At 37.1% G+C, this 26,917-nt stretch overlaps 3 protein-coding genes across 4 annotated transcripts; 2 read left to right on the top strand and 1 right to left on the bottom strand.

Moving 5' to 3' along the window:
* Positions 1-3,049: 3,049 nt before the first annotated feature.
* On the top strand, positions 3,050-7,148 carry LOC147541617 (triacylglycerol lipase SDP1-like). Its single transcript, XM_086634200.1, has 3 exons — positions 3,050-5,563; positions 5,780-5,923; positions 6,212-7,148. Exons 1-3 carry the CDS (start codon positions 4,142-4,144, stop codon positions 7,124-7,126), a joined length of 2,481 nt encoding a protein of 826 aa, XP_086490326.1. The 5' UTR covers positions 3,050-4,141; the 3' UTR covers positions 7,127-7,148.
* A 1,614-nt stretch (positions 7,149-8,762) lies between these two features.
* Positions 8,763-14,397, bottom strand: GLDH (L-galactono-1,4-lactone dehydrogenase). The gene is made up of 7 exons (XM_086634201.1): positions 13,887-14,397; positions 12,916-13,782; positions 11,967-12,217; positions 11,642-11,827; positions 10,448-10,868; positions 9,887-10,027; positions 8,763-9,210 (listed from the first exon to the last, which is right to left on the bottom strand). The coding sequence occupies exons 2-7, from the start codon at positions 13,591-13,593 to the stop codon at positions 9,064-9,066; spliced, it is 1,824 nt and encodes a 607-aa protein (XP_086490327.1). The 5' UTR covers positions 13,594-13,782; positions 13,887-14,397; the 3' UTR covers positions 8,763-9,063.
* Positions 14,398-18,699: 4,302 nt separating this feature from the next.
* On the top strand, positions 18,700-23,895 carry LOC147541615 (putative magnesium transporter NIPA4). 2 transcript variants are annotated; one of them, XM_086634538.1, is made up of 9 exons: positions 18,700-19,164; positions 19,244-19,300; positions 20,446-20,536; positions 20,636-20,796; positions 20,881-21,008; positions 21,184-21,321; positions 22,600-22,692; positions 23,080-23,200; positions 23,293-23,895. In XM_086634538.1, exons 1-9 carry the CDS (start codon positions 19,035-19,037, stop codon positions 23,412-23,414), a joined length of 1,041 nt encoding a protein of 346 aa, XP_086490664.1. In that variant the 5' UTR covers positions 18,700-19,034; the 3' UTR covers positions 23,415-23,895. The 2 variants fall into 2 exon arrangements, with proteins under 2 accessions (XP_086490664.1, XP_086490665.1); XM_086634539.1 differs by having other exon boundaries at positions 18,793-19,164; positions 19,244-19,304; positions 19,341-20,536.
* Positions 23,896-26,917: the final 3,022 nt, after the last annotated feature.

Below are 26,917 nucleotides of genomic sequence, written 5' to 3'. Positions count from 1 at the left end.
TCATATATTGATCATGTACCATTACGGGAGATCAAATACTTTAATCATTAGGATGGTGGGATTAAATGATGAGATGGTGGAGTAAATTGAATTTAGAGGTAGACATGGAGCAACATTACTCATCTTAACCAAAGTTTGAGACAAGAGGTTTCAGACTGTGAGAGGGTCAGTTCATTGTTCAGTTTTTTTGTTCTTGGACTAGTGTGAAACCTCTCGTACTGGTCCAAATCCGAAAGCTTGCTTTGATTTATAAAATTTTGTTTCCAATCCTCCTCCTCAGTCACCTAATTTTGTTATTAATATAGTTTCATGACTTCTTTTCATTCCGAGAATAATCTGTGGTGTGTGGATAAAGAAACTAATATTAAGGGAGAAGAGATATCGATTTTGATTTGAAAGAAGGAGAAATATTTCAAAAGGTATTATTATTATTATTATTTGTACATACATAAGATGAGAAATATTTCAAAAGGGGTTGGATAAAGAAACTAATATTTCTTGCTAAGAAAGAAATTACGCGATGGATTATATATATTCATTGAGTAGTAATGGAGGCAGAGGAGGTAGAGTTCCTTTCATTATCTCACTATCATCTTCTCTTCTCAAATACAAACAAGCTTCGTGGTTGTCCTCGTCCTTCTCTTCCTCATCGTCCTCTAACTCCGTGCTCATATCTGTACTACTACAACCACTACCACTATCGTTTTTCGACGATGAAGATAATGGTGATATGAACTTGTCTAATTCTTTAGACACATTTTTTTTCAAATTGAGCAATTTAGTTTCTAAACTCAATACTTTATTCATGGAATCAAATTCTTCTATGTTCATGTTATTCAACCATAACTTACAACAACCACCTGAAAGTGTGACAATATCACCAACATTCATATCAAAGTCATGATTGTCTGAGGTACTAATTCTCTCTCGTTTTCGGTTCAGTTTTTTTGTACTTTCTGTAAGATATTGATCAATGATTACATCGGGAGATTGAGGAGCGAACGCGTAGGGCTTCCCAGCTCTAGAGAAGGCGACAACAACAATCATAGTGTCGCAGTGTTTTATACAAACATCAGTTGCTTTTTAAAATAAACCTTGGCGTCTCTTTGTGAAAGCCACCATTCTTTTTTGGTTGTCATCTATCTTTTCTATATCTATTTTCTTCCTTCCCATTGGTCTTCTTATAGTTAAACTTCTACCAAGTTTATTGGGACCAAACTTCATATATATATATATATATATGAGAGAGAGAGTCCTCCCATTGTACATGTTTGGGGAACTTTCTAAAGGTAGCCATGTATGGAATGTTTCTGTTGGGGACCTGAAGTAGTTATAGAAACCTTGTTTGTTTTTTTGGAAGTTAACTAATTAAAAAGGACAACCCTAAATTTTAGAAAGTGATGAAATCATGTGTATATAACATAGGTCGGCTATAAGAAGTAGGTGGAGAGATATTTCTTAGAGAACCCCCTCCTTGGGAGATATAATCTCACTTGGGAAGGAACCCCTCCTCTTTCTCTTCAGACTCTTCTCCCTTCTTTGCACTTTGGTATTGACTGAAGGAGATTCAGCTTAATTAGGCCCTTGAATTTGCCGGAATTTCTCGCGCGCAGCTACTTTGGTGTACTGTTCTCTTTGTGATGTAGAGAAATTGGGCGGCCGAAATCAAAATCAAAATCAAACGGCAAAATTATATGCTATCTTAGGAAAATTAGCAGTTTCGTCCTTAGATTTTTAGAAATTTAATTTCTACAACGTTCCATCCCTTCCATGGTCGACGGACGGTCTAAAATTAACCAGGCAGCCAAAGGAAGATTCTTTTCTGTTCCTTCAAGCGTACGTACTTTTGTTAAAGAAGCAAAGGTTACACAATTTTCAACCAATAATAGAAGAAAAGGTGTCGATGGACCCATGGTACTTGAATGTAGAGGTTTACGAGCCAGTGATTACGAGTACCTACTGTCAATGTCGATAGGTACCTTCACACTTGAGAAGGTTCAAGAGATTTGTTCGGAAAAGCAGAAGCTTGACGGTGAAGTTGATGAACAAAGACGTTCAACACCAAAACTGTTGTGGAGAAAAGATCTCGACACCTCAGGTAAGCAACTCGACGAACTAGATGTAGTGATGCTCAGGCAGAAGAAGCGAAAAAGAGAGTGATGAAAGAAGCTGGTAAGGGATTCAAAACCAGCTGCAAAGAACCCTCGAAAAAAAAACCGATGAAGAAAGCCACTAACTCAGCTGCTGTTTCTGCATCAGTCAGTTCAACCATGGAGCTAAAAGATCGTTTGGCTGCATACAATCTTGATTCTTCTCCATAACAATCAGCAAAGGCTATATATGGAAACTGAATAGAACAATATACAACAACCACTCAGAGAAGCAACTAAGCAAACGAGCTGCTGCTGCAAAAAAAAGACCGTTACGGAGATTTCTGACAATGATGAAATGGAAAACATTAACGAAGACAATGAGGAGATAGTGGATGGTTCTTCTTCGAGTGAGGCGGTAATAGGAAAGCACAACTAAGTATGTTTTAACTGATTCAGAGAGTGATGCAGCTGACGATTCAGATTTTTATTTAGTATAGAAATAGGAATGTTAATAAAAATTAGATTCCGGAAAATTAATAAATCGATTTTTTAACTCAAAATAATATTAACGGGAGACTTATTTGATGCCCAAAAACTGTGGCCTTTCCGGAACCTATAAGTTTGTGTGATTGGGAGAGATATGGAGTTGTCCTCTATATAAGCAGATTTGTCATTGTTGTAACAAAACGGTCATTTAAACAAAAAAAACAAAAACAAAAAGGTCAAAAGTGGTGGGGCCCAAAAGTGAAAGGTAAGCGCTTACTTTTGTGGATAAATTTAGTAGAACTTTCCCAATGGGATCTAATCTAACACGTCTTCTTTCTTATCTAGGAGTATTATTTATTGAGAACTGCTAAAGGTACCCGAAAGAAATTGTTATTCACGTACAATGCCGGTTAGCACTCATTACAGACTGAGTGCCTACAAGAGAGGCACTCAGTCCGTCAAGTCTTATTGTTTTTCCTTCTTCTCTTTCTTCTATTTCTTTTTCGTCTCTTCTCGTTCTTCGAACCATCATCATCTTATCATGAAACCAACTTTGTTTCCAAATTCATCATCATCAATCAACAATGAGAAGTTAAAGAAATAATGATCCTTATATTATAAATAGAGAAAGAAGGAAAAACTATCATGGGAAGAAATTTGGTCCAAACCAACCATGATCTATGACAAGGAGGCAGAGAAAGAAAGAAATTGATCTAAATCACCATTAAAAATACTTTTGGAAACCCTAATCTCGGATTGATCTTGGGCTCAGAGCCTCAGACCAGTCCGAAAAGTTTCAAACTCGGACCAGTCCGAGAGGTTTCGGACTCAGACCAGTCAGAGAAGTTTCGGACTAGACAATCCAAGACCTTAAGCAAAGTTTCGACCTGAAACTTGAATCAAGGGCTCAGACTGGACCAGTCTGAGACCTCTCAGACTGGTCCGAAGTAATGGCTCAGACTGGACCAGTCTGCAACCTCTCGGACTGGTCCGATCCGAAGCCTCCTTGAGTTTCGAATGAGTCAGATCTGTACCCGGGTGCCAATAGATGTTTGGGGGGGGGGGGATGAAAAGAGATCCACCTTCCCGGTGCTAATAGCAATTTTTGGGGTGCTTTTTCTCACTTGTACGGCTCTATGTGGACTCTGTAAAGTGCTGATTCAGATCCACGTCACTGACTGTATCAATTTTTGAGATTCCTATTTTATCCATTCCTTTGCTCTTCTCTCACTCATCATATCTTCTTCCTCCCCCCCTGTAGTCTGTTTCTCAAGCTTCTAATTTATATACTGTATAAAATTTTCTGGACTTTTTTTTTTTATTACTAGAACAATCTGTGCTGATCTTTAAAGGGTTTTCCTTATACATAATTAGGGTTTACAGTACCATTCATTTAATCTATTCTCCATTATCTATTCAGGGTTTCTAAAAAAACAATCTTTTTGATACCCAAGAGGATTAAATTTAAAGGAGAGATCTCTATTTTGATCTGAAAGAGGAAGGAGAAATATCTCAAAAGGTATTACTATTATTATTATTTGTACATACACACATACTGAGTTATGGATATTATTAGTAATGAAGCAAACGTTGACTTATTTTCAATTGGTCCTTCAACAATACTTGGAAGAACAATTGCATTTAGGGTTTTATTCTGCACTTCAATTTCTCAATTAAGATTGAAAATCTTCACTTTTTTGTGTAATTGGTTTGGTAAATTTAGAAATTATGTTGTCCCTGTAATTTCATGGTTTCATCCTAAAAACCCTCAAGGGATTTTAGTTATGGTAACCCTAGTTGCTTTCTTGTTAAAGAGGCACACAAATTTGAAACATAAAGCTAATTTAGCTTATAGGAGGAAATACTTGAAAAATATGATGAGAATGGCATTAACATATGAAGAATGGGCACACGGCGCGAAAATGTTAGATAAAGAAACTCCTAGGATGAATGAATCTGATCTTTATGATGAAGAATTGATGAGAAATAAGCTTCATGAACTTAGACATCGACGACAAGAAGGATCTTTAAGAGATATTATCTTTTGTATGAGAGCTGATTTGATTCGAAATTTGGGTAATATGTGTAATCCGGAGCTTCATAAGGGAAGACTTCAGATACCCAAGTTGATAAAAGAGTATATTGACGAAGTTTCGACTCAATTAAGAATGGTTTGTAATTCGGATTCGGAGGAACTTCTTTTGGAAGAAAAACTTGCTTTTATGCATGAAACTAGGCATGCTTTTGGTAGAACTGCATTACTTTTAAGTGGTGGTGCTTCTTTAGGAGCTTTTCATGTCGGAGTTGTGAAAACTTTAGTTGAACATAAGCTTTTACCTCGAATTATAGCAGGTTCTAGTGTTGGATCGATTATGTGTTCTATTGTTGCTACCAGATCTTGGACTGAACTACAAATCTTTTTTGAGGATTCATGGAGTTCTTTACAGTTCTTTGACAAAACGGGCGGGATATTTACTGTGGCTAAAAGGGTCATGACACAAGGCGCTGTTCATGATATTAGAAAGTTGCAGGTTTTATTAAGGAAATTAACAAGTAATTTAACATTTCAAGAAGCTTATGATATGACAGGAAGAATTCTCGGTATTACGGTTTGTTCTCCGAGGAAGCATGAACCACCCAGATGTCTTAACTACTTAACATCGCCTCATGTTGTTATATGGAGTGCAGTGACGGCTTCTTGTGCATTTCCTGGTTTATTTGAAGCTCAAGAATTGATGGCAAAAGATAGAAGTGGTGAAATTGTTCCTTATCATCCTCCCTTTCATTTGGGCCCTGGCGAGGCTTCTGGACCTTCGGTTCGGAGGTGGAGAGATGGTAGTTTGGAGAGTGATTTACCGATGATGCAGCTCAAGGAATTGTTCAATGTTAATCATTTTATAGTTAGTCAAGCTAATCCGCATATCGCACCCTTTTTAAGGTTGAAGGAGCTCGTGAGAACTTATGGAGGAAACTTTGCTGCAAAGGTAACTTTTTAGTTCACACACACGCACAACTCATTTCTATGTCTAAAATCTGAATCTTTTTTACGCTTCGACCAGTCCGTGCTTCCATTTTTGTACATCCACATCGCTCGTAGAACATAATCATAGTTTTCTTGACATACTTTTTTCTCTCCTATCGTTCTCAAGTCAATCGAAGTGAACATCATAGATGATGATTTGGTCTTTTTGTTTATGTAGCTTGCTCATTTAGCTGAGATGGAGGTTAAGCATAGATGTCACCAGGTACTGGAACTTGGTTTCCGCATGGGTGGACTAGCCAAATTGTTTGCTCAAGATTGGGAGGGAGACGTCACTGTTGTTATGCCCGCCACCCTTGCTCAGGTATTTTTATATGGACAGACTCTAAGCTTCAGTAACAAATCTATATCCTGTCAACTGCACTGCAATCTAAGTTGTGCGCAAGGAATGAAATTTTGGTTTCGGTGGAAATTTCGGTAGTCATGGAAATGGTTCGACCGAAATATTGTGAAATTTATTTCCTTGAGAACCCATCTAATATTCATCTTGATAAAAGTTGCTCTTTTACCATTTGACCTTCAAATGGTTTCATAATCTTCGGTTTTGTGAACTAAGCAACTATTTGTTTCTTGTTTGCATTTTCTGTTTCAGTATTCAAAGATTATACAAAACCCTTCTATCGTGGAGCTTCAAAAGGCTGCCAACCAAGGCAGGAGGTGTACCTGGGAGAAGCTTTCAGCCATTAAAGCTAACTGTGGTATCGAGCTTGCTTTGGATGAATGTGTTGTACTTCTCAATCATATGCGAAGGCTCAAAAGAAGCGCCGAAAGAGCCGCCGCGTCACAAGGAGTACCCACCACTGTCAGATTCAATGCTTCAAATAGGATACCCTCATGGAACCGTATAGCACGTGAAAACTCAACAGGATCTTTAGACGAAGAATCTGAAGTCATATCTTCGTTCTACCAATCTGGTTCTGGAACCTCAGGTGGTCAGAATTTCCATTTTCATCGTAACATACATGATGGAAGTGACAGTGATTCAGAGAGCATCGACCTCAGTTCATGGACGAAATCAGGTGGCCCGTTAATGAGGACACCTTCTGCAAATAAATTTGTTGAATTTGTTCAGAATTTGGATTTTGATTCTGAATTAAACAAGCCTTGGGCCAGGCAGGAAGATGAGGTAAAAGGATCGATGGTTCCTCCTAATATTGTAGTTCAGGTGGCCGATAAGGATTCTTATAATCATAGCCCTAGAACAACCACAACTGACCGGAGCTTCGAAAATATGGAGTTTGATCAGCGAGCAACTGGTACAAGAGCTATTTCGACTGCTTCGAGTATCACAGTATCTGAAGGAGATTTGCTTCAACCTGAAAGAATACACAATGGAATCATATTTAATGTTGTGAAGAAAGAGGATTTAAATCTACATTATACAAGTTCTAATTCTGAAGTTCACCACTGTCCATCTCCGAGTTCAGTTGCAGAGTGTGTGCAAATCGATTCTTTCCATAAAGAAATGGCTTCAAGCTCAGCATCTGAAAGTGAAGATGAAAGCTGAGATCTCTCGAACAGAGCCAAAATGAAACAGATAACGACAGTAGTCTGGTAAGGTCATTCTCATGAACGAACTGCTAAAATAGACTGTATATTATGAATCCGAGTCTTGGGATCTATGGAGGATCTCCTTGTTGTTGGTTGATTGTATAGCAAGAATCAGATGGGATTTGTTCAAACTTGGTTAAATTTAAGTTGCTGTTATTGGAAAAAATCCAGGGAAAGTGACAATCTTGTGTAGTTTGTTGCAGTTTAGGTCATTACAGAAGCGTGTTGATTTTGCTGTATAATAAGCGTTTTGTAAATCTGTTACAGACCATGAGAGACCAACATTGGTTACTGATTCTTGTGTAAGATTTCATCGGTATTTGAAATAAGCTAAAAATTAAACGAACATATTCCAGCCAAATGGGTACGCATGTGTATGAATCTTGTCAGGTCTATCTATACATGTAGCACCTCCGAAATAAACTTGATCTTCCACCGGAATTGTATGTCCGAAATAAAGAGGTACAGTTTCCCTTCCATTTGCCACTCAAGTGGGGGCATCTGTCGTGCTAGGCCCCTTCTTCCCTTCCCTAACGAAAGAGTCCTCCGCCTGCCTTAGAGCATCTCCAATGCAACACTCAAACTCTAAATCTTAGAGTGCCACATAGGATTTTCTAGAGTTTTTCTTTAAAATCCATCTCCAATGCAAAACTCAACATGAACTCTAAAGTGATGTGTCAAGATTTACTTTAGAGATCCTTAAGAGGACACTCTAATTTAGAGTGTCCTCTTGAGGATCTCTAAGTGCCACATAAGCAAATCAATTAGTCTTAAACCAAAATATAGGTTTTATAGAGTTTCTCTTGAGTGTTGCATTGGAGAAGGTTTTGTAATAGAGTGTCTCTAAATGGCCAAATATGAAAGAGACCATTTAGAGATCTATTTTTCACACTTGACACATAAGATTTTTAGAGTTTTTCTTGAGTCTTGCATTGGAGATGCTCTGAAGGAATATGGAAGTGCAAGTCTGCCCCCCTTTTTTCTGTAGGTGATTCACTATCGAAGGGAATATTTTAAAGGCGAAGGGAAGATTTTGAAGTCTGGATCAAGAAAAGGGGGTACCACGAGCCCGCCGGCCCACGCATATAACCAGCTCGCGTGGTTCACCGTTTCCGCAGACTAAACTCTTAGAGTGATTCAGCTGATACTAAGGGGCAATGATGGCTTGATATTGGGGCAAGATGAAGTTTACTCTTGCAACCTTCCTGCGATTCTTTACTCCATTAACTTTGCAAAGTTGGAAAATTGTTCCCAAAGGAGATTTACTCTTTACTCCATTAACTTTGCAAAGTTGGAAAATTGTTCCCAAAGGAGATTTTCGGGTAGTTTAGGACGATAGAACCCCAACTCTTCACTCCATTAACTTTGCAAAGTTGGAAAATTGTTTCCCAAAGGAGATTTACGGGTTAGTTTAGGACGATAGAACCCCAACTCGGTTTCTCAAACAGTTGTGTTGGTCTGAGATTGCAGAGGCCCAAAGCAAATGGCAAGAATGTGGTTCAGCTCCATGATTATTAGAGAAGAGAGACAGCCGGAAGTGGGCCAGTAGAGGAGGCGGCACTGCTAGAATTTCCTATATTACATACCAAATCGGCAAATCCAATATTCCCATTTATTATTTAAGAAGAAAAACACACTAATAAAGGTCTGAAAATAATTATTTCATGATTGTGTTTCAATTCAGATGCCCTTATTCTGCACAAGTTTTTCAGAATCCACACTTGATCCTTGAACTCCCACAAGATCTCAATCTGGCTTTTAATTTCATAACTTAAAGAACAAGCTCTTTCTCTTTCCTCAATCTTCTTAACAAAGTCTAGGACACAAGTGATTTCACTTTACAAATAAAGAAAAATTTCACCATTCGCCAAGGAAATATTGCCGACGGGTTTCTCATAGTGGAAACAACTTCTCCAGCATGCCATTAGAAAGGATTTTGTTTGGATCCAACTCTCTGCGTGCTTTGTTGTAAGCATCGACAGGAAATCGCTTCTTTAATCTTTCTTGAAGTGCGGGGATTTCGTCCTTGTCCTTTGGAACCTGCAACGGAGAAAAACACACCTTAAGAATTTGATTGATATTGCTAAAAGAAAGTAAGGAAAAGGAAGATAACACCAAAATGAAAGCAGAACCACATTATGCTACAATAATTATCATCATTGGGTAGTATGGAAATGGTTGGGATCCTTGGACGCCACATTGCAATAGAACCTTGGCTGAAAGTCGCAAGTCTGCTGTCATGTCGCCATTTCTTGTGATGGGAAGTAATTTATAAGCAGATTTAAAACCATCAAATGACCAAAATCAAGGTGAGGATTTTGGTCTCGACCTGGTATGAAGATCCGACCTTATGAAATATTGGAAGTCAATAACCAACTTGATGAGTTAGCTAAGAATCTAAGATTGGTGGCACAAACCATTAGTCCAGTTAAATAGTCCCCTAAAGAGTTAAAAATTAATTCATCAGATTAAATGTGATCATAGCATAGGATTACGGAAGTTCATTTGTTTTTGGTGTTAGAAATTAGTTCCCAACTCATGGTTTTCTTAAGAGCATGACTGTAGCTCTTTCTAATTTCCCTAACAATGGAAACATAAACTTTCACTAACTTGGAGTTGGAAGAAAAAATCCATGAAAATATGTAGATTATTCTACGCATTTTATGATTTTTAATGTTTTTCACAGGAAGCAGAATGTATGAACGATTATTCATACCTCAATCTTGGCCCAATGTTCATACGCATTATATTTATCCCACAACTCTTTCTGTGTCAACTGCTTGTAGTTGACAAACTCTTCGGTGATCTCTTTCCTCTGGCGCGGATCTGATGTTGGAAGGTACATGATAATTCCTACCTGATAAACATAAGATATAATAGCTTAAATTTACAGTGAAAGATATCATTCAGAATGATATTTGTTTTGTACATCTTCTGGTACTTTACATAATCCTGCTAGGACCATAACATACAATTGCACCAGGCGTGTCCTTGTTACCCTTTCTAGTCACCTAATTCGATACCTCATATGATGTCGGTTACTGATACCACCGTATGTCCATTTTAATAGTTACATAGTTATCAACATATATACATAAATGGAAGGTATAACATCATTTGAGCTTAGCTTCCAAACCCACATACTAGGATAAATAGAGCAAGTTGTGTCACCTTCTATCTCAAGTATGTATCTGAACTATGAAAACAAAATGAGGAGACAAAATTCAACAGAAAGCAAGCACTGGATCAATAATGAACAGAAGTGGAGATCAAGTACCCATGCAAATATTTCATCTTCAGAAGCACTTGAAGCCGGACTCATGAGGCTCCTGCTGCGAGCACTCCACCGTTGCTCTATTGGAGCTGGTGCCGGTATCCCTTTCTTCTGTATGAGACGGTAGACCTCTTCCATGAATTCTAGGTCTTTCATGCTCGGTTTCGCTAAACTTCCAGCAGGGAAGCAGGTCTCGGATACCCACTGTTGACCACCACAATCAAAACCCAGAATATCATCACTCCATCCCACTGTATATCCTTCTGACTTTTTCCAGAACTCAGCCTCCGCTTGGTTAACCCTTATGACGTGATCAGTGTCAAGTGGATCAAGCGCAAGAAGCTTATCTCTCAGCTCTGTAAATGAGAGCTCATCAATGGCTGGCTCATCATCTTCGGTAGCTTTAGCTGTAGTATCCTGATCCCTGAAAAGTATTATATCAACTCAATAGCCAGTATTTAATTTGCCAACATAAATAACAGCTCAAAAAACCCCAATAACATATGATAACTCGAAACTTGCAACCAAGGTCGGGGGAGGCAAAAGAGGGTGCGGTGTAGTGGGGCGAGGCGAGGTGGGTCACCCACATTACAAAGAAATATTAGTTTTATATGTTTCCTCTTTTGAGAAATATAAAGGGCAATACCATCCCAAATTGTAGAATATGACTATTCGAAATAGATTTATTTAAAACAACAAATATATGATTAATTAGTATGTTATAGAATATATGAAGTTGAATGATACCAATATATTTCAAAAAAAAAGGTGAATGATACCAAAGAATACTTTTCCCAAAAGAAAATCCAGAGCTTAATAAGGTCACCCGAAAGAGATGCTAAATAAGAATGGTGAGTTGACAAAATATAAAGTAGAGCCGCTGAAGACGACATAGCTTGCACCGACAACTCCAATAGACCTAGCTCAACAGCAATGACAAGAACGGCAAACCCCAAGTTTGGCCATCTTGATATAAATCATAGATTAACATGAAAGGAAAAAAATGATTTCCACAGACAACAAGAATGAAAGGAAGAAACTAAATCACTGATTTGCAACTCAAGTCAACTATTATCAATTTTTTGTCTTCTTGAGTTTCCCGAGTCAAATAAGTTGGTTTCTAGGCCAGCATTAAGGTGTAGTTCAAGAAGAGTTACAGTGTTACTATAATAGATGACCTTATGACAGTAGTTCTACCTGTACTTTTTGCTTAATTCCAGATATAGGTCGCGCACATGCTGAATTGCCTCGTCCTTCGTATATTTGGGTTTGAACTTAGGTGGACCTTTCCACTTTGAAACAGGATTGCAAGTCACAACCACAACAGTATCTGTATATGGAATCCATAAGTACTTCACATGCTTATTTTCTGAAAGCCATTTCCTGGACAAGAAAAGAGACTATTGAGAAACAAAAAATAATATAATCTTGGGCATGATGCTCCTTGAAATCAGTAGATCCCCATTTACGGCAAAATACTATAGCTCGTACAAAGATGAGTTCAGTATAGAAAATATGTTACTTGTGGTTTTTCTTTATTTCTTTCATGTTTGAAACATATGTATGTTCCACAAGTTCCTGCCTCTCGACACATTGAAGTGTGACCTCAGCAACAACACCAAGGCCCCCAAGACCACAGCGAGCCAGATAGAACAATTCAGGATCCTTCTCTTTTGAAATCTCTATTGTTCCTTTGGCAGGGGTAACCAGTTTCATGCTTATCACCTGCTCGTCAATGGGAGGCAAACTTGCACCAGTGCCATGAGCACCCACCTAATGGAAAATGAAACAACAAAAGGTAAGGCTGAAACGGTCAAACTAAACCTTTTTGAAGTGAACCAAGTTGCTAGAAGATTTACTAAATAGCGGTATAGCACTGACTTTTACAACTCAAAACTACATCTAACGTGTGGCAATGGATAAATGACAACTAGCTTTTAAGGACTTCAATAATTATAGCCGATTAGTGGTATAATTATAGCACATCTTGTTTTTGATAGAAATTGTAACTACCATGTCCAATCATCACAGCTAAGGTAGTGATAACGAGCTATTAAGAGGTAGTTTATGATGGTTTGCGCATCAAAAGAATGCCTGATCCAAGATTAGCTATTAGGAGTTACAAGATTGTAGTAGGTTAGCTGTATAACAGAAAGCCGATATCGTGTTGGTCCTACTGAAACATAGCTTGTTTGTCTTGGGGGTGTCTCTGCGCAACAAATCACAGTTGAGTAGTTGACTTGATCCACGCCCGGAAAATTCATTTAGTCAATCATATAAATTTAACAAAAAGGATTTGTAAAACTAGCTACTTCATGGTATGAGCAATTGGTATATACAAATTCCCCACATTCTGATCCCAACTAAGTCCAAGCAATAAACTTTTCACTATTTTTAGGTACTACCTGAAAATCTAAATCAAAATCAAATGAGGATAAGATAAATTTTTAGATTAAATGAGTATAAAGAACCTGAACGATCCCACCAATTTGCTGCTCTCTAATGGATGCAAAATTCTGCAAAGTAAGTCCATAGTCCTTAATCCCATCAACAAGTTGCTGAACCCTAATTCCAGCTTGAACCCGAACAGTTTTTTTCTCTTTATCAACCTCAAGAACATTATCCATGAGTGCCAAATTAACCATTCCAGCTCTCTGCAAACCAATTCCATTAGGTGATAACCCAGACCCAATAGGTCTAATCTTCTGTTTTTTCTCATTAGCATCTTTCACAATCTTTTCCAACTCTTCCAAATTCTCTGGTTGTAAGAAAACCCTAGTTTGAACTTCATGAGTACCACTCCAATTAGAAACAGTATGAAGATCTTCAGGTAATGGGGCGTATTTAAATGGGTAAGCTTTTTTATGTTTTGCATCTTCAGGAAATGGGAAAGAATAGTAAGTAGCAATTCCACAACCAATTAGAAGAGCAGAATAACCTAAATATTTCCTGATTTCAGCATCTTTAGCAGAAGATGATGATGATGGAGAAGATGAGAATGCACGAATGAAATTAGGGTTTGAAGGAGGAAAGGGAGTTAGGGTATTGAGGGATTGAAGAGATGGTGGAAAAGATGAAGAAGTAACATTCTGGGTAGGGAATTGAAGTAAACTTGAAGCTGATCGTTTCAGTTTGAGCGCTCGGAACATTTTCTGATTCTCTCTCTAACTTTTTAACTTTTGGGTCTCAAAATTGTTATTGTTAAAATTATATTCAAACAAATTAACCACACTTCACTCAGTGTCACCTCTCTCTCTCTCTCTATTTTCTCTCACTATCATTCAGAGTTAAAAAGTTGTAATTTTTCAGCTTATTTGACATTCCTGTTCATCTATATCCTGAGAAAAAAAACCTAAAAATCAGACTCTTTTCAATCTAAACATCCCACTTTTATGTTGAATTCGGAAAGAAAAATGCTAAATAGAAATGGCATGCAAATTACCACTAGGACTATATCTCCTACACAAAAATTGAGGCATGTAGCACCCCTACACTTCCTAAACTAATGGATCGTATAGTTGACTAGAAAATAGGCTATGCTCGGACGTCATTCCGGTTGAAACTCGGTCGAGGTACGTGGTTGAACAGATTTCGAGAGTGTTGTACGTTTTGTTTTTGAATTCTGATCGATCACCTATTTTGGGTGGGAATCGACATAACTCGCTACAGTAGTTAAGGAGGTTCCAAACTCATGTCTTATGAGTTGATCACAACGGTCCTTCAACATGTCGACATCATAACTCATAAGGGCGATGATGCGTTCCTCCTTTGAATAAGAAATGCTTTAGTGAAGCTAAATTTTGGAATGAATTTCAATTAAAAATTAAAATTGAGAAGAACAGGAAAGAAAGAGAAATGAGGCTTATTTTGTTTACATCTAAATCGTTTGATGTCTAAACCCCGAAATGACTCTCATTTTTGTAATTTTGTGAAATATCTCCTTGGATTTTCGTGAATTTACAAGGAAAAAAAAGGTGAAATTAATCTAACTAGATCCATCGATGTCGAGCACATCAAGAGTAGTTAGTACTATTAAATAGAGGGACAATAATGCCTAACCACTCATTATAGAAAGTATTATTTTGTGATTAAGACACATATTAGAGTCTGGTGTTGATTTAGAGCATAACTTATTAATATTTTGCGAAAAAGACATGGATGAACTTTGACAAATAATGAAATACCTAACTATTATCTAACAAACTAACATTGCTGCAAAAAATACATTCTCGTTTCAGCTCCTCTCTCGAAAAAGCTAAAAACTTAACTGACAATTATTACTTTTTAACTCAAGCCTTAACTGTAATGAGTTTCCGATTTTTTTTTTTTTAGTATAATAAAAAGTTTTTTCTTCAAGTTGATCAAAAATAAAATCTATCAATATTTTAGATATAAGAAAATATGTAACACCCCTATTTTCTATATATATCAAATTAGGTGTAAATAGCAAAACTCTAGGTCAATTTGGGGTTGGGGCCTAATATGAAGAGTAAGTTAGTGTGGGCTTGAACATCATAAAAATAGAAGTGGGTTAGAAGGAAAACTAGGGTTGCTTGAGTTAATTATATAAAAAGGGGTCTAGAGCTCTTTTTGTGGATCTAGAACAAAACTTAGAGAGAGAAAGAGAAATGGTATTCTTTGGAGAAGATTTTGATGAATAAGTTGAAGAAATCTATGTATTGTTTATGTTATGGTTAGTATACCTTCTTAATCTCCAACAAGCCACTCTTAGTAAATGAAGAATGGATAAAGAAGAAAAGAGGTAGAGATGGAGTTCTCTAGAGAGAGAAAGAGGCATGATGGTGGTCTTGTTGTCATCTAAGGCAAAAGAGGTAGATTTCTTATCTCCTAATTCTTTTGTAGGCTTTTTCAATTGATTCCATGATAGATTTAGTATTGTTAATCACATAAAGTTCTATAAAGAATGATTGAATGATTTAGATATTAGTTCTATCTTGAATTCCATAAAATATCTATATAGGACAATGTTTTGGTCTAACTTCAAAATTAGATCTGGATTTATTGGTAACGAATCTAGGTGTTTATCTTATATGGGTGGAAAGGTCTGTTTGTCTACTTTCTAGTGGTTCAAACGATGAGTTAATTGGAGTTCCGAGCGAGGAGTTATAATAGTTTTCGTACGAGGTGTCACAGCAGTCCCTATTGTATTTCGGGTCTAGATTAAAATTAGATTTGGCATTGATTGGTAATGAATCTCGGTGTGTATCTTATATGGTTGGAAAGGTCTGTTTGTCTACTTTCTAGTGGTTCAAACGGTTAGTTAATTGGAGTTCCGAGAGAGGAGTTATAATAGTTTTCGTACGAAGTGTCACAGCAGTCCCTACTGTATCTCGGTCTAGATTAAAATTAGATCTGGTATTGATTGGTAATGAATCTCGGTGTGTATATTATATGGTTGGAAAGGTCTATTTGTCTATTTTCTAGTGGTTCAAACGGTGAGTTAATTGAAGTTCCGAGTGAGGAGTTATAATAGTTTTTGTACTAGGTGTCGATACAATCTCCAATGAGTGAATTGATTGAGATAATTCACATGGTTTCTATTCTGTAAGCAATGTACTTCCTAGGTATATGATACCTTATATTGGTGAGTCTATATTCGTTAACTATTATTGTTATTTATTTGTTTGAGGTGATGATCCACGTGAGGATCTATTGTGAGCATCATCCATTTTGACTTGCCATGTGTTGTTGGCTTGAATAGTTTGGTAAACTTGTTTGTAATTCTTTATTAGAGCCAATGTTTGTGGTGTGATGCTATTATGTGTTTGATGCGATGGATGTGATGGAGGGTTGAATGAGTTTATGTGGTTGGTTCGACCCTCTCTACCGAAGGTGATGTAGGTATGGAGCGTATGGGGTCGGCGCTAACACAATGGATGACCTTGTGGGCCACACTCTCATTCGACTTATGTTTGTTGTATGATGCTATTATGTGTGTGATGTGATGGAGGGTTGTATGAGTTTATGTGGTTGGTTCGACCCTCTCTACCGAAGGTGATGTAGGTATGGAGCGTATGGGGTCGGCGCTAACACAATGGATGACCTTGTGGGCCACACTCTCATTCGACTTATGTTTGTTGTATGATGCTATTATGTGTGTGATGTGATGGAGGGTTGTATGAGTTTATGTGGTTGGTTCGACCCTCTCTACCGAAGGTGATGTAGGTATGGAGCGTATGGGGTCGGCGCTAACACAATGGATGACCTTGTGGGCCACACTCTCATTCGACTTATGTTTGTTGTATGATGCTATTATGTGTGTGATGTGATGGAGGGTTGTATGAGTTTATGTGGTTGGTTCGACCCTCTCTACCGAAGGTGATGTAGGTATGGAGCATATGGGGTCGGCGCTAACACAATGGATGACCTTGTGGGCCACACTCTCATTCGACTTATGTTTGTTGTATGATGCTATTATGTGTGTGATGTGATGGAGGGTTGTATGAGTTTATGTGGTTGGTTCGACCCTCTCTACCGAAGGTGATGTAGGTATGGAGCGTATGGGGTCGGCGCTAACACAATGGATGACCTTGTGGGCCACACTCTCATTCGACTTATGTTTGTTGTATGATGTTATTATGTGTGTGATGATGGAGTTGATGGACGGTTGTATGAGTTTATGTGGTTGGTTCGGCCCTCTCTACCGGATGTGATCGAGGTATGGAGCGTATGGGGTCGGCGCTAACACAATGGATGACCTTGTGGGTCACACTCTTATACAACGTGGATACCAACTTGTCATATCATTCGACGAGAGTTGGATGACTGTGTCTTTTGGCATAATGTTTTGTCGACTTAATCGTCAAGTTAAGGTTCTATAAAGGTCTATCTTAGTGAATAGTGTGATCTTTTTATACTTATTGAAAAGATAAAGATTATTATCACGAGAGTTAATATTGGATTAGAAAACGAGGACGTTGAAAGCCTAATAATCAAGAACATAAATTACTAATTTCTACGTGCGTGTGGTAAATCTCGTTGTATTATGTTAGTTGTCACGTTAAATTTCAGATAACGCCAATAATGTATATGAATGAAATACTTCCTTGATTGGGGATTGAGCTTGCCTACCCGAGACTTAGGTTTGAGGAAATCTACTGCAGTTGGGTTTTAACCCAGCTATTTCATTTTTCAGGTATTGATTGTGCACTCATGGTAGGCGTCGCTCGTGGATCCAGTTTGAAGGTCTCAAATCTTCGATTTCAAGGCGGCTTGAGATTTGGGATTTGGGGCGCTACAAAATATTAACTTACAATTGAAAACCTTTGAGTAATAAGGAATTAAGGATTGGATATAATATTTTGCTTTCTCTTCCTCTCTACAAAATTAGATTCATCTACTTAATTGAAATGGATCTTTCTCTTTCTAAAAGCTTTCACGGATTGAGTCTAACTTACAAGTTTCTTGCTCTTTCTAAAAACCGACCCATTTTTAAAAAATATTTTCTCTCTCTAAAAAACATATTCATCTACTTATCCGGTGGGGTTTTCTGCCGATATTGAATAAAAAATCACAGTAGTTCCTTGTTTGTTCTTCAAGTTTATGTGTACCCATGGTTATTATGTTATTTTCCCCATTATGAATGATCATTTTTTATTAGGAAAATAGGTTTTCAAGCAACTTCAATGATTCATCATCTCTAGTTTTCTGGGTTCTAAAGTTTTCCATAAGATTGTTGAAGGTTCATATCTTTGTACAAAATTAAAATATGTTACTTGCCGTTGACAAATATTAAAAGACAAAATAACATTTTGCATTATGCAAATTCCAATTTACATTGTAAAAAATATTAGTTATACTTGCATGTTACCATTTGCTTTGTAATTGTGAGCGGAGTATCATTCATTCCAATATTCCTTGTAAAAAATAGTATGTATACTACATGTTAATCATTTACTTCGTGAATGTACACGCCAAACTCTCGCCTTGTCGAAATACAAACAAAAAGTGAGCAAAGTAGTATTTTCTCTATAAACGAAAAATGCATTCAACAAAATCTATTATCTCTATTTGGCGTATACCAAATGACAAATAATTTGCCTTGCAAAAAGAACAATATATGTATTGTATTTTACCACGTACTTCGAAATATAAAATGTTGGCCTTAATTGATTGATTTAAAAAGTGAGCATCCTGAAGAATAACATCTAAAATTGGGATATAAAGGTAAAATCACATTGGGGATTTGCAATGGATTTTCAATGATATTTGGACCCTACCTCAATTCAAGTTTTATTTTGGAACAGGATCATAGATCCAAAAAAATATTTTCACATGCTCAATTGCCAGCACAATATTCCTATGTTCTCCTATTAGATCCATATCTTATGGACTCGTATCTTAAAGAAGGGTTTCATCATATCATAGTGTAAGACCCACGTTTTGAAGATATACACAAATATTTTACTTTTATTAGGTCGAACAGAAAGAAAAGCCATCAAGAAAGTGAAAGAGAGAGAGAGAGAAAAAATATGAACTCGTTTTGAAGATTTTCAGAGATTCTTGGAATTTCAATGAGGAGACAAAGAAGAGGAATAATTAAAAGAAGAAGAATAAAAGTGGGAATTCAATGGGTTCTTCAGAAGACAATCTGAAAGGTTTCATTTTGGCTCTTCTATCAAGTGTGTTTATTGGAGCAAGTTTCATAATTAAGAAGAAAGGTCTCAGAAGGGCTGCTGCTGCTACTGGAGTCAGAGCTGGTTTGGATTTCATTTTCAGATTTGGGTTTTTCATTTTTAGAGTTGGGATTTTCTTGAATTTCATTTTTTTTTTTGTCAGGAATTGGGGGTCATTCTTATTTGTTGGAGCCTCTTTGGTGGGTTGGCATGATTACTAGTAAGTAATTTTTTCTTGTGTTTTTTATTCTATAAGATAGTAATTCTTTGATTTTTTTTTTGGTGTGAATTGAATTGGGATTTGGGAGAGTTTATATGTGACACCAAAATTATGCAGTTTGGACAAGTATCTATCTATATGAGAATTGTTTGATTTGATAATGAAATTTAGATGATTAAATACTGGAATTTAGGTTTAGGTTTTAGAGATTCTAAAACATATATTGCTTCTGCTTGAATTTGGAAACTTCGATTCCTGTTTATGAGTTTGATACTAATGAAAGAATATTTTGTTTTAGGTGGAAAAGAAATCAACTTTATATGAACGGTTCTCTTGATAGTTTGGTTGATATAGGCATCCATCTGGTCAAAACCCCTTCAATAAAGAAAGGACTTACTTGTATTAGGACCTAACATTGTTGTTTTAGTCAATTAGTGGTTGTGAAGTTACGAATATGCTAACTAAATGGTGATCAATGTTACCTAGTACGTGGATCACCCCTGTATGTGGTACCTGACGCGGTACACTACTTTGTATCAGATACGCTAGGGGTATACTTTTGGGTACGCTATTAACAATTTTCGTAGGTTTTGGACTATTTTCCAAGGCATTCAATATATACTCTTTATGATGCATTTATAACAGATGCCTACTCCCATACATCCTATCTCCCTAAAACTTAATCTAACAAGTTAACTACAAAATTCTTGTAGTTAACTACCCAACTGGTCGAGTTTTTTTTTATAGTTTTATACAAAATTTTTGGATTTAAATAAGACTAAAAATTTCAGTTCGCTAGGTTTGAGGTATTGGATCGCGAACCTACCCAAAAAGGGTATGGGGAATCGGGTATGTGGTACGCAAGGGGAAGGAGAGTATTTGCTAACTATTATGGTGATGATTATTTACAAAACAAGAAATATGTCCACTTCTAGGAGGGAGAGAACTGAATTAAGTGAAACCGCCTCAGAGAATGTGTATTGTCATAGTCATACATTCATGTTTCTTTATATGTTCAACACAATGCGAAAATGGTGAACTGGTTTTTGTTCAGAGGTTAAAGTTTGCTATTGAAACCAAATCTTCACTCTCCTTGGACTTTAATCATCATGGTAATACATATGTTGTTCTCTTATCTTATTTAGTGATTGTTGGAGAAGTCGCCAACTTTGTTGCCTATGCATTTGCCCCAGCAGTTCTTGTTACCCCTCTTGGCGCATTAAGTATCATTGTTAGGTACTTACTCTTCAATGTTGCATTTCACATCCGAATTTTCTCAAAAATCTGGTTTATACCTTGAGATTAATGACAAGTTGTTTGCATCTTATGATATAGTGCTGTACTGGCACACTTCATTTTGAAGGAGCGATTACACCAATTAGCAATTTTGGGTTGTGTTATGTGCATATGTGGATCTGTTATAATAGTCACCCACGCTCCAGAGGAGCATCCAATAACTTCGGTTTTTGAAATTTGGGATATGGCAACCCAAACAGGTTACAAATCACTCAATTTTCTTTGTTTTTTTGTGTTCAGTTGTGTCCATATTCACTGAACAATGAACCACTTTCTATTTTCAGATTTTTTACTTTACGTGACATCGGTTATCGTTTTGGTTTTCATTCTGGTCTTCCATTTTGCACCGCAATATGGGCATACGAATGTGCTTGTTTTTACGGGCATATGTTCTTTGATGGGCTCCCTCTCGGTAACTTACTCAAACCTTTGGAAGTTTTCTCGTTTTCTATGACATGTTACCCAAGTTTCTAGGTCTTGACAGGCTTGCTTCGAAGCATTTGACATTTTTAATGCTGCTCCAGTTTTGTTATATCAGAAACGTTAAATTTCAAAAATAGTACACTAATGATGTTATCTCCCTGCAGGTCATGAGTGTTAAGGCCCTCGGAACTTCCCTAAAGCTGACTTTTGAGGGTAACAATCAGCTTATCTACCCAGAAACTTGGTTCTTTACGGCTGTTGTGATCACTTGTGTTGTCACTCAAATGAATTATCTCAACAAGGTTAGTGGTGACATGTTGCTAGCATAACTACTCATTTTGGTACAAGATGTTTCAGTTAACATATAGCAGCCTCATGCATTATAAGTTTGGATGGAGACTATAAGTTGTATCTGAGAAAGGAAATTATATGATTGTGAATTTTAACTGGTTGACATGTTTGATGTCCACTTCTTGCATAATCTTTTATGCTATGTAACATGGGTACCTTCTTAGTATATTTTTGTTGTATCTAACTGTGGTCACTGACACAATTGTGTGGGATACTTGCAGCTTCTTCAGTGAGCATGATTTTTTTAGTATTTCTTGATGTATCAAATTGTCAAGCACTAGTGGCCTTGTGTTAGATACTCAGAGTTCCTTCAGTGAAAATACCCCTTTTTATTGATGTATGCAACTGCCACACACTGCTTACTCGCCCCCGGTTCTCTCATTTAGTTCAGTGGGTATAATTTGAAATATTGAATTTACATCGTGCGCGTGTGAAAAATCGTAGTGGGGCCATTAAATATCATGTTAGGTTAATGTCTTCTATTTATAGTGTGCAAATGGTTTGTCAAAAGCAAAAAAGTAAATTAATTAACAGCTGACAAGGTCATAGGACACACACATGCCACACACATATACATGTAACATTGGGTGCGTTTTTGCTCTTTTACTACTCACCATGTCTGATTCCTCGTACCAGTGTCCGATACCCGCGACTATGTCCATATTATGACTATTATGTGATAACTGTTTTAGTAAATGATGTACTTAATTCTCATTTTCTTTGCTATCTTTGTGGTCAAAATATCTTCAGCATCAAATTCTTCTGTCTTTTGATACTTCATTATTTGATAACATTCCAAGCTCTAATACTATAAGATGAAGTATGTTACAATTTTCATGCTCTATAATCGCGAGCACGTGAAATTGGTTAAATAATGATAGGGTTATGCTCCATTTTCTGCTCTATAATCACTAATATAAGTCTAAGTTTCTATGGAATCCAACTGTTGCCCTTTCCTCTTTTTGTGTTTGCGTAGCAACAAACCTAGATGATGGTGTTCCATATATTCGCATAACTCGTCTTTCCTCACCAAATTTCACAAGCCTTCTAAGCCCTTACATGTATATACTTCTCTAGTTCTTAATCTCTTACTCTTTCTTGAAAGGGTTACTCAATCTACGAATTTGGATAAAAATCTGACTTGATTTAAAATAATCCAGAAGCTCATTTTTGCTAAATATATCATACTAACTCTTAAATTTAAAGTAGTTTGTTTTTGAATGATTCAGGCTCTTGATACCTTCAATACTGCACTTGTATCACCTATCTATTATGTCATGTTCACAACGCTGACAATCCTCGCAAGTGTCATCATGTTCAAGGTAATTTTTAATTCGCTCCACTCCGAGCTTTGTTTAGTTGAATGCAGTAGTCCAGATATACTTTACTTGTAGTTTGATTTCGTTCAATCGAGTTCTTTGAAGAAACAAAATATGAAGCTTCTGTTACAAACTTACCTAAATACAACAACCCAAATAGTAAATTAAGACAGTGTTTCAACTGCCTTGAACTTGTATATAAGATTATAACTGCCTTGGACACAAGAAACTTCTTTATTTCTTCAAAACTTTATGATCTCCAGTGGAACTACCAGTCTTTGGGAAAGATAAATGGAAACCGACGATGTCTATGCGTGTGTGTGTATGCGTGTGTGTATGTGTATGTTTGTATGAAGAATTTCTTTAGTAATTTCTTGCTAATTATTTCAGGATTGGGATGGACAAAGTGCAGGTAACATCGCATCTGTGATATGTGGCTTTATTGTTGTCCTATCTGGAACCATTTTATTGCACATCACTAAAGACTTTGAGAAAAGCCCCTCCTTTCGAGGTGAGTGATAGATTTTCTTTACTTCCCTGTTTAGTCTTCTTTCTCTCCTTGTATTATTTAATCAATTTCCATCCTTTTCTGCACTTACGCAGGTAATTATGCACCAGCATCTCCAACTTTATCGTCCCAGCTCCACACTGGTATTGGGGAATTCTTGTTACATGATGAGGAAAATGGGGCATCTCCTGAAGTCGGCCAAAGGCAAGAACTGTAGTAAGTCGAGTTCTTTCAAGAACACTTAACCCACTTTATAAAACAAACTATGGGGTTAATACAAAACACATAAGAAGTTCCGAATTTCCAAAGAACTCTATGAATGTGTTTCCAATTATGATTACTCGGACCCCATGAATTCCGGTGAGGAAGTATTAGGGATTGAGGAAGCAGAATGGTGTTCCACAAAAATTTCGTACTTTGGGATGCGCGCGACAAGGATGTCAAGTTCTTCTTGCTGTTGATAATTTTGTTGGATAGATTTGGTTTGATTTGTTTGTGGGAGTACAAAATTGAATCACTTGGTGCATTCGGTGGTTTGTTTCGAAGATTTGATTTTACGAGTGATTGTATGTAAGAAAAGTAAGTGGGTTATATTCATTTGTGTTCGATCCATTGAAACAATATATACAATCAAGATAGATTTCAAATGTAAAATTTGCTGAATTGTAGTAAAATGGAGAGTATAGATTTGCCCAAAACTGCATCACTAGAAAAAAAAAAAATATCTCCTCCCCTATACTGTCAACTGATATTATTACGAAGTTAGTGGGAAATCTAACTCAATACTAAGTGGGTAATCTAACTCCATACTAATTGGCAATGACAAAGAGAGGATAAATCTAAGGCCCAAAAAAGGAGCCCAAATACCAAATCCAACCCAATAGGGAATATTATCTAAAAAAAAACCCAAAAAGTGATTTTACCTCTCTATCCCTACAAAAGAAATGGTTACCTCTCCTCTCCCTCACTCATTTCCCGCCCAAAAAAAGCTTGATTAGACACAACCCTCTCATCACTCATGTCAGCCTTACTCTCTTCTCTCTCGGACTCCGCGCGTTCTCTCTCCTCATTCAAACCGGTGAGACACAAAACTCTCCATCTCTCTCTCTCTCTTCATTCAACCGATTGCTCACTATCTCTCCTCTCTATCTCTCCTCTCTATCTCGATCAAAACCAGAAAACCGGTCCATCTCTATCTCTCTCTATCTCTTTTTCAAGCGAAAAAGCACCGCCATTAACGCCTCTTGCATTCCAAACGTTACAGCCGAATCTCTCTTGGCCCAAACCTATTTAAGCAACCGGATCTACTCTTTTTTCTCTCTATTTCGCTCTGTTTCAACGAATCTCAAGCTTCTCTCTCGATTTCTCTCTCTTTCAAAAACAGGTACATCTCTGTTCTTCCTCTAACTCTTGATCCTCTCTCTGTTGTTGGTAAATTAGTAGGATTGTTGGCACATTTTTGGGGTTTCTGGTTTCACATCTGTGGGTTTTGGTACACTTTTATGGGTGTTTGAAAATTTGGGGGAGTTTTCAAACAATTAGGGTTTATGATTTCAAAGTTTTGTAGTCTGATCTATAGTCTGTGATAAATCATTTTGGGTTGTTTTTCGAAAAAGTTTTAGGGTTAAGCTGCTCTAAAGTTTGTGATAAAACATTTTGGTTGTTGTTTTGTGATTTCGGAACCATTTGGTGTTTATGGTTCTACATCAAGCTTCTATGTTAGTTTTGTTTTAACATTTAGGGTTGTGATCCGAAAGTTAAGTTTCTGTGGAGACATTTAGTACTTTGTCTTTGTTTTTTGGGGGTCTGTCTTTGTTTATGAAGTGCATGATTTGGTTTATCATTGTGGGTTGTGTTGAAGAAATGTTGGATTATGTTCAGACATTTTGATAGTTGTTAGTGATTTCGAAAGCATGCATCTACACATAAAGGTCATTTGGGTGTTTATGATACTACATCAAGTTTCTAGGTTAGGGTTGTTTTAACATTTATGATCATGTGGAGAAATTTTGTCATTTGATCAATATTTATGGGTTGTTGATTAACAGAATGTGTTTTTTTTAACATTCATGGTTGTGAAAAATAAAATTAGTATATGTTTATACATTTTGGTTGTGTAGATACATTCTGCAGTTGTTTGTCTTTGTGTTTGTTTGAAACATATGAACTTTTGCAGACAATCCCAAGATGGTTAAAACTAACGCAAAGAAAGGAGATGGTGCTGATAAGAAACAACAAACTCCTGTGAGGGCTAGCCCCAGGAAGAGACCTGCTGAAGAGCCATCAAATGCTGGGCCAAGCAAAAAAGGCAAGAAAGTTGCCAGCCCCCAACAAGCAAAGGTGTGTTATTGTATAAACATTTTTTACAATGTTCTGACAATAATGTTTGTGTTCTCGCATTTCTTATAATTGTTATGCATATTTGTTAGTGTGTTAACATTCTGTAAAATGTTGCTTCAGTTATTGATCTGTCATTATTGTGTAGAGGCCTATGCTTATTGTGTAGACACATTAAACAATGATCTGCCATTACTTATTGTGATGAAGCATTAAGTTTACTGTTGAACATTTTGTTGAATGCCCTGACATTTCTGTTTTTGTTTCTGTGAAGCACCGTGGGTTTACTTCAAAGGCGAGAGTGGCCAAGGTGGAGCCTCAACCAAAACCAACAGAGGCTAAAGAGCAGAAGAAGAAAGCTGCTTTCAATTACAAATGTAACTTCAAAGCAGTTTTCAAGGTGGCGCGGGAATTGCAGTTATATATTACTGAAGAGCAAAGGAAGATGTTGCTTTCTTCACCATTCGGGGCCTTATTTAAGGCAGTGACCAGTTTTAGTTTCCGAACAGAGAATGTGATGGAGAAGCCTAACAAAGCCATCTATGATCTTCTGTACTGCTACGACAAACAGAGCCAAGCCTTCAACATCGGAGGGAAGTTGATTCAGTTCACTCCCGGAGATGTTGCTTTGCTGTTGGGAGTCCCCATGGAAGGACATATATATGATGCATTCCCAACCAATGTCAACCTAGATGCCACAAAGGACCAGTTTCTGAGCAAGTACTTCAGAGACTGTATTGTTGAGGGAAAGGCTGCATCTTTTGGGGGTCCCAGCATCGAAAAGGCTTTGCATGTGGCTGCAAGAACAAAGGCTCCGGCTATTGAGTTCTTGAAACTATGGATTATGTACATGGCAGCCACATTCCTGTTTGCTTCAGCTGCCGGCTCCTCGGTTGTCGGGAGTTTTTATCACAATCTCCAAACGGAGAGAATGATGAAAAGAGTTTCATGGGCGAGAGCTATTCACTCCTACATGATGGAGAGAATAAACAAGCACTCGGAAGACCCGGCAAAAGCTTCAGGATGCCTGACTCTTCTCCCCGTAAGTATTCATAACCATGCACTTAAATGTTTCATAATTTCTTATAGTGATAAAAGTCAAATTAGTTTGCTCTGACATTCTTTTAAATGTTTCATCATTCTTTTGGGGCTTCTGTAATGCTGAAACATTTTGGAGAATGTTTGGGCATGTTATAAAATGTGTTTCCATTTCTTATGGTGATAAAGAAAAACAGTACTGACCTAAGAGTGTTTAATTTCTTTGCAGTACTGGTATTGCATGCACACCAGGATCCATGAGGACCTGGTTGGAGAAGTAGGGGTCAGTCCTAGAATAGCTCGATGGATGATTGAGCCATTCTTCCTTAAAGGACTGGAAGAAGA

Source organism: Eschscholzia californica, unplaced genomic scaffold (genome assembly GCF_041429995.1).
Source record: "Eschscholzia californica isolate CP2 unplaced genomic scaffold, dmEscCali1.0.p SCAF_4, whole genome shotgun sequence".
NCBI classification, from domain to species: domain Eukaryota; kingdom Viridiplantae; phylum Streptophyta; class Magnoliopsida; order Ranunculales; family Papaveraceae; genus Eschscholzia; species Eschscholzia californica.
The sequence above is the reverse complement of the archived record's forward strand: the minus strand, read 5'-3'. Positions and strand labels throughout refer to the sequence as shown.

Bases quoted from the DNA above. Each gene is read 5' to 3' on its own strand.
- LOC147541617 (XM_086634200.1), top strand. From the start codon at position 4,142: ATGGATATTATTAGTAATGAAGCAAACGTTGACTTATTTTCAATTGGT. The intron at 5,564-5,779 runs GTAACTTTTTAG...TTGTTTATGTAG, and splicing joins GAGGAAACTTTGCTGCAAAG to CTTGCTCATTTAGCTGAGAT. The intron at 5,924-6,211 runs GTATTTTTATAT...TTTCTGTTTCAG, and splicing joins TGCCCGCCACCCTTGCTCAG to TATTCAAAGATTATACAAAA.
- GLDH (XM_086634201.1), bottom strand. From the start codon at position 13,593: ATGTTCCGAGCGCTCAAACTGAAACGATCAGCTTCAAGTTTACTTCAA. The intron at 12,218-12,915 runs GTTCTTTATACT...ATTTTCCATTAG, and splicing joins AAATTGGTGGGATCGTTCAG to GTGGGTGCTCATGGCACTGG. The intron at 10,869-11,641 runs GTAGAACTACTG...AATACTTTTCAG, and splicing joins GAATTAAGCAAAAAGTACAG to GGATCAGGATACTACAGCTA.
- LOC147541615 (XM_086634538.1), top strand. From the start codon at position 19,035: ATGGGTTCTTCAGAAGACAATCTGAAAGGTTTCATTTTGGCTCTTCTA. The intron at 19,301-20,445 runs GTAAGTAATTTT...TATCTTATTTAG, and splicing joins GTGGGTTGGCATGATTACTA to TGATTGTTGGAGAAGTCGCC. The intron at 20,537-20,635 runs GTACTTACTCTT...CTTATGATATAG, and splicing joins GCATTAAGTATCATTGTTAG to TGCTGTACTGGCACACTTCA.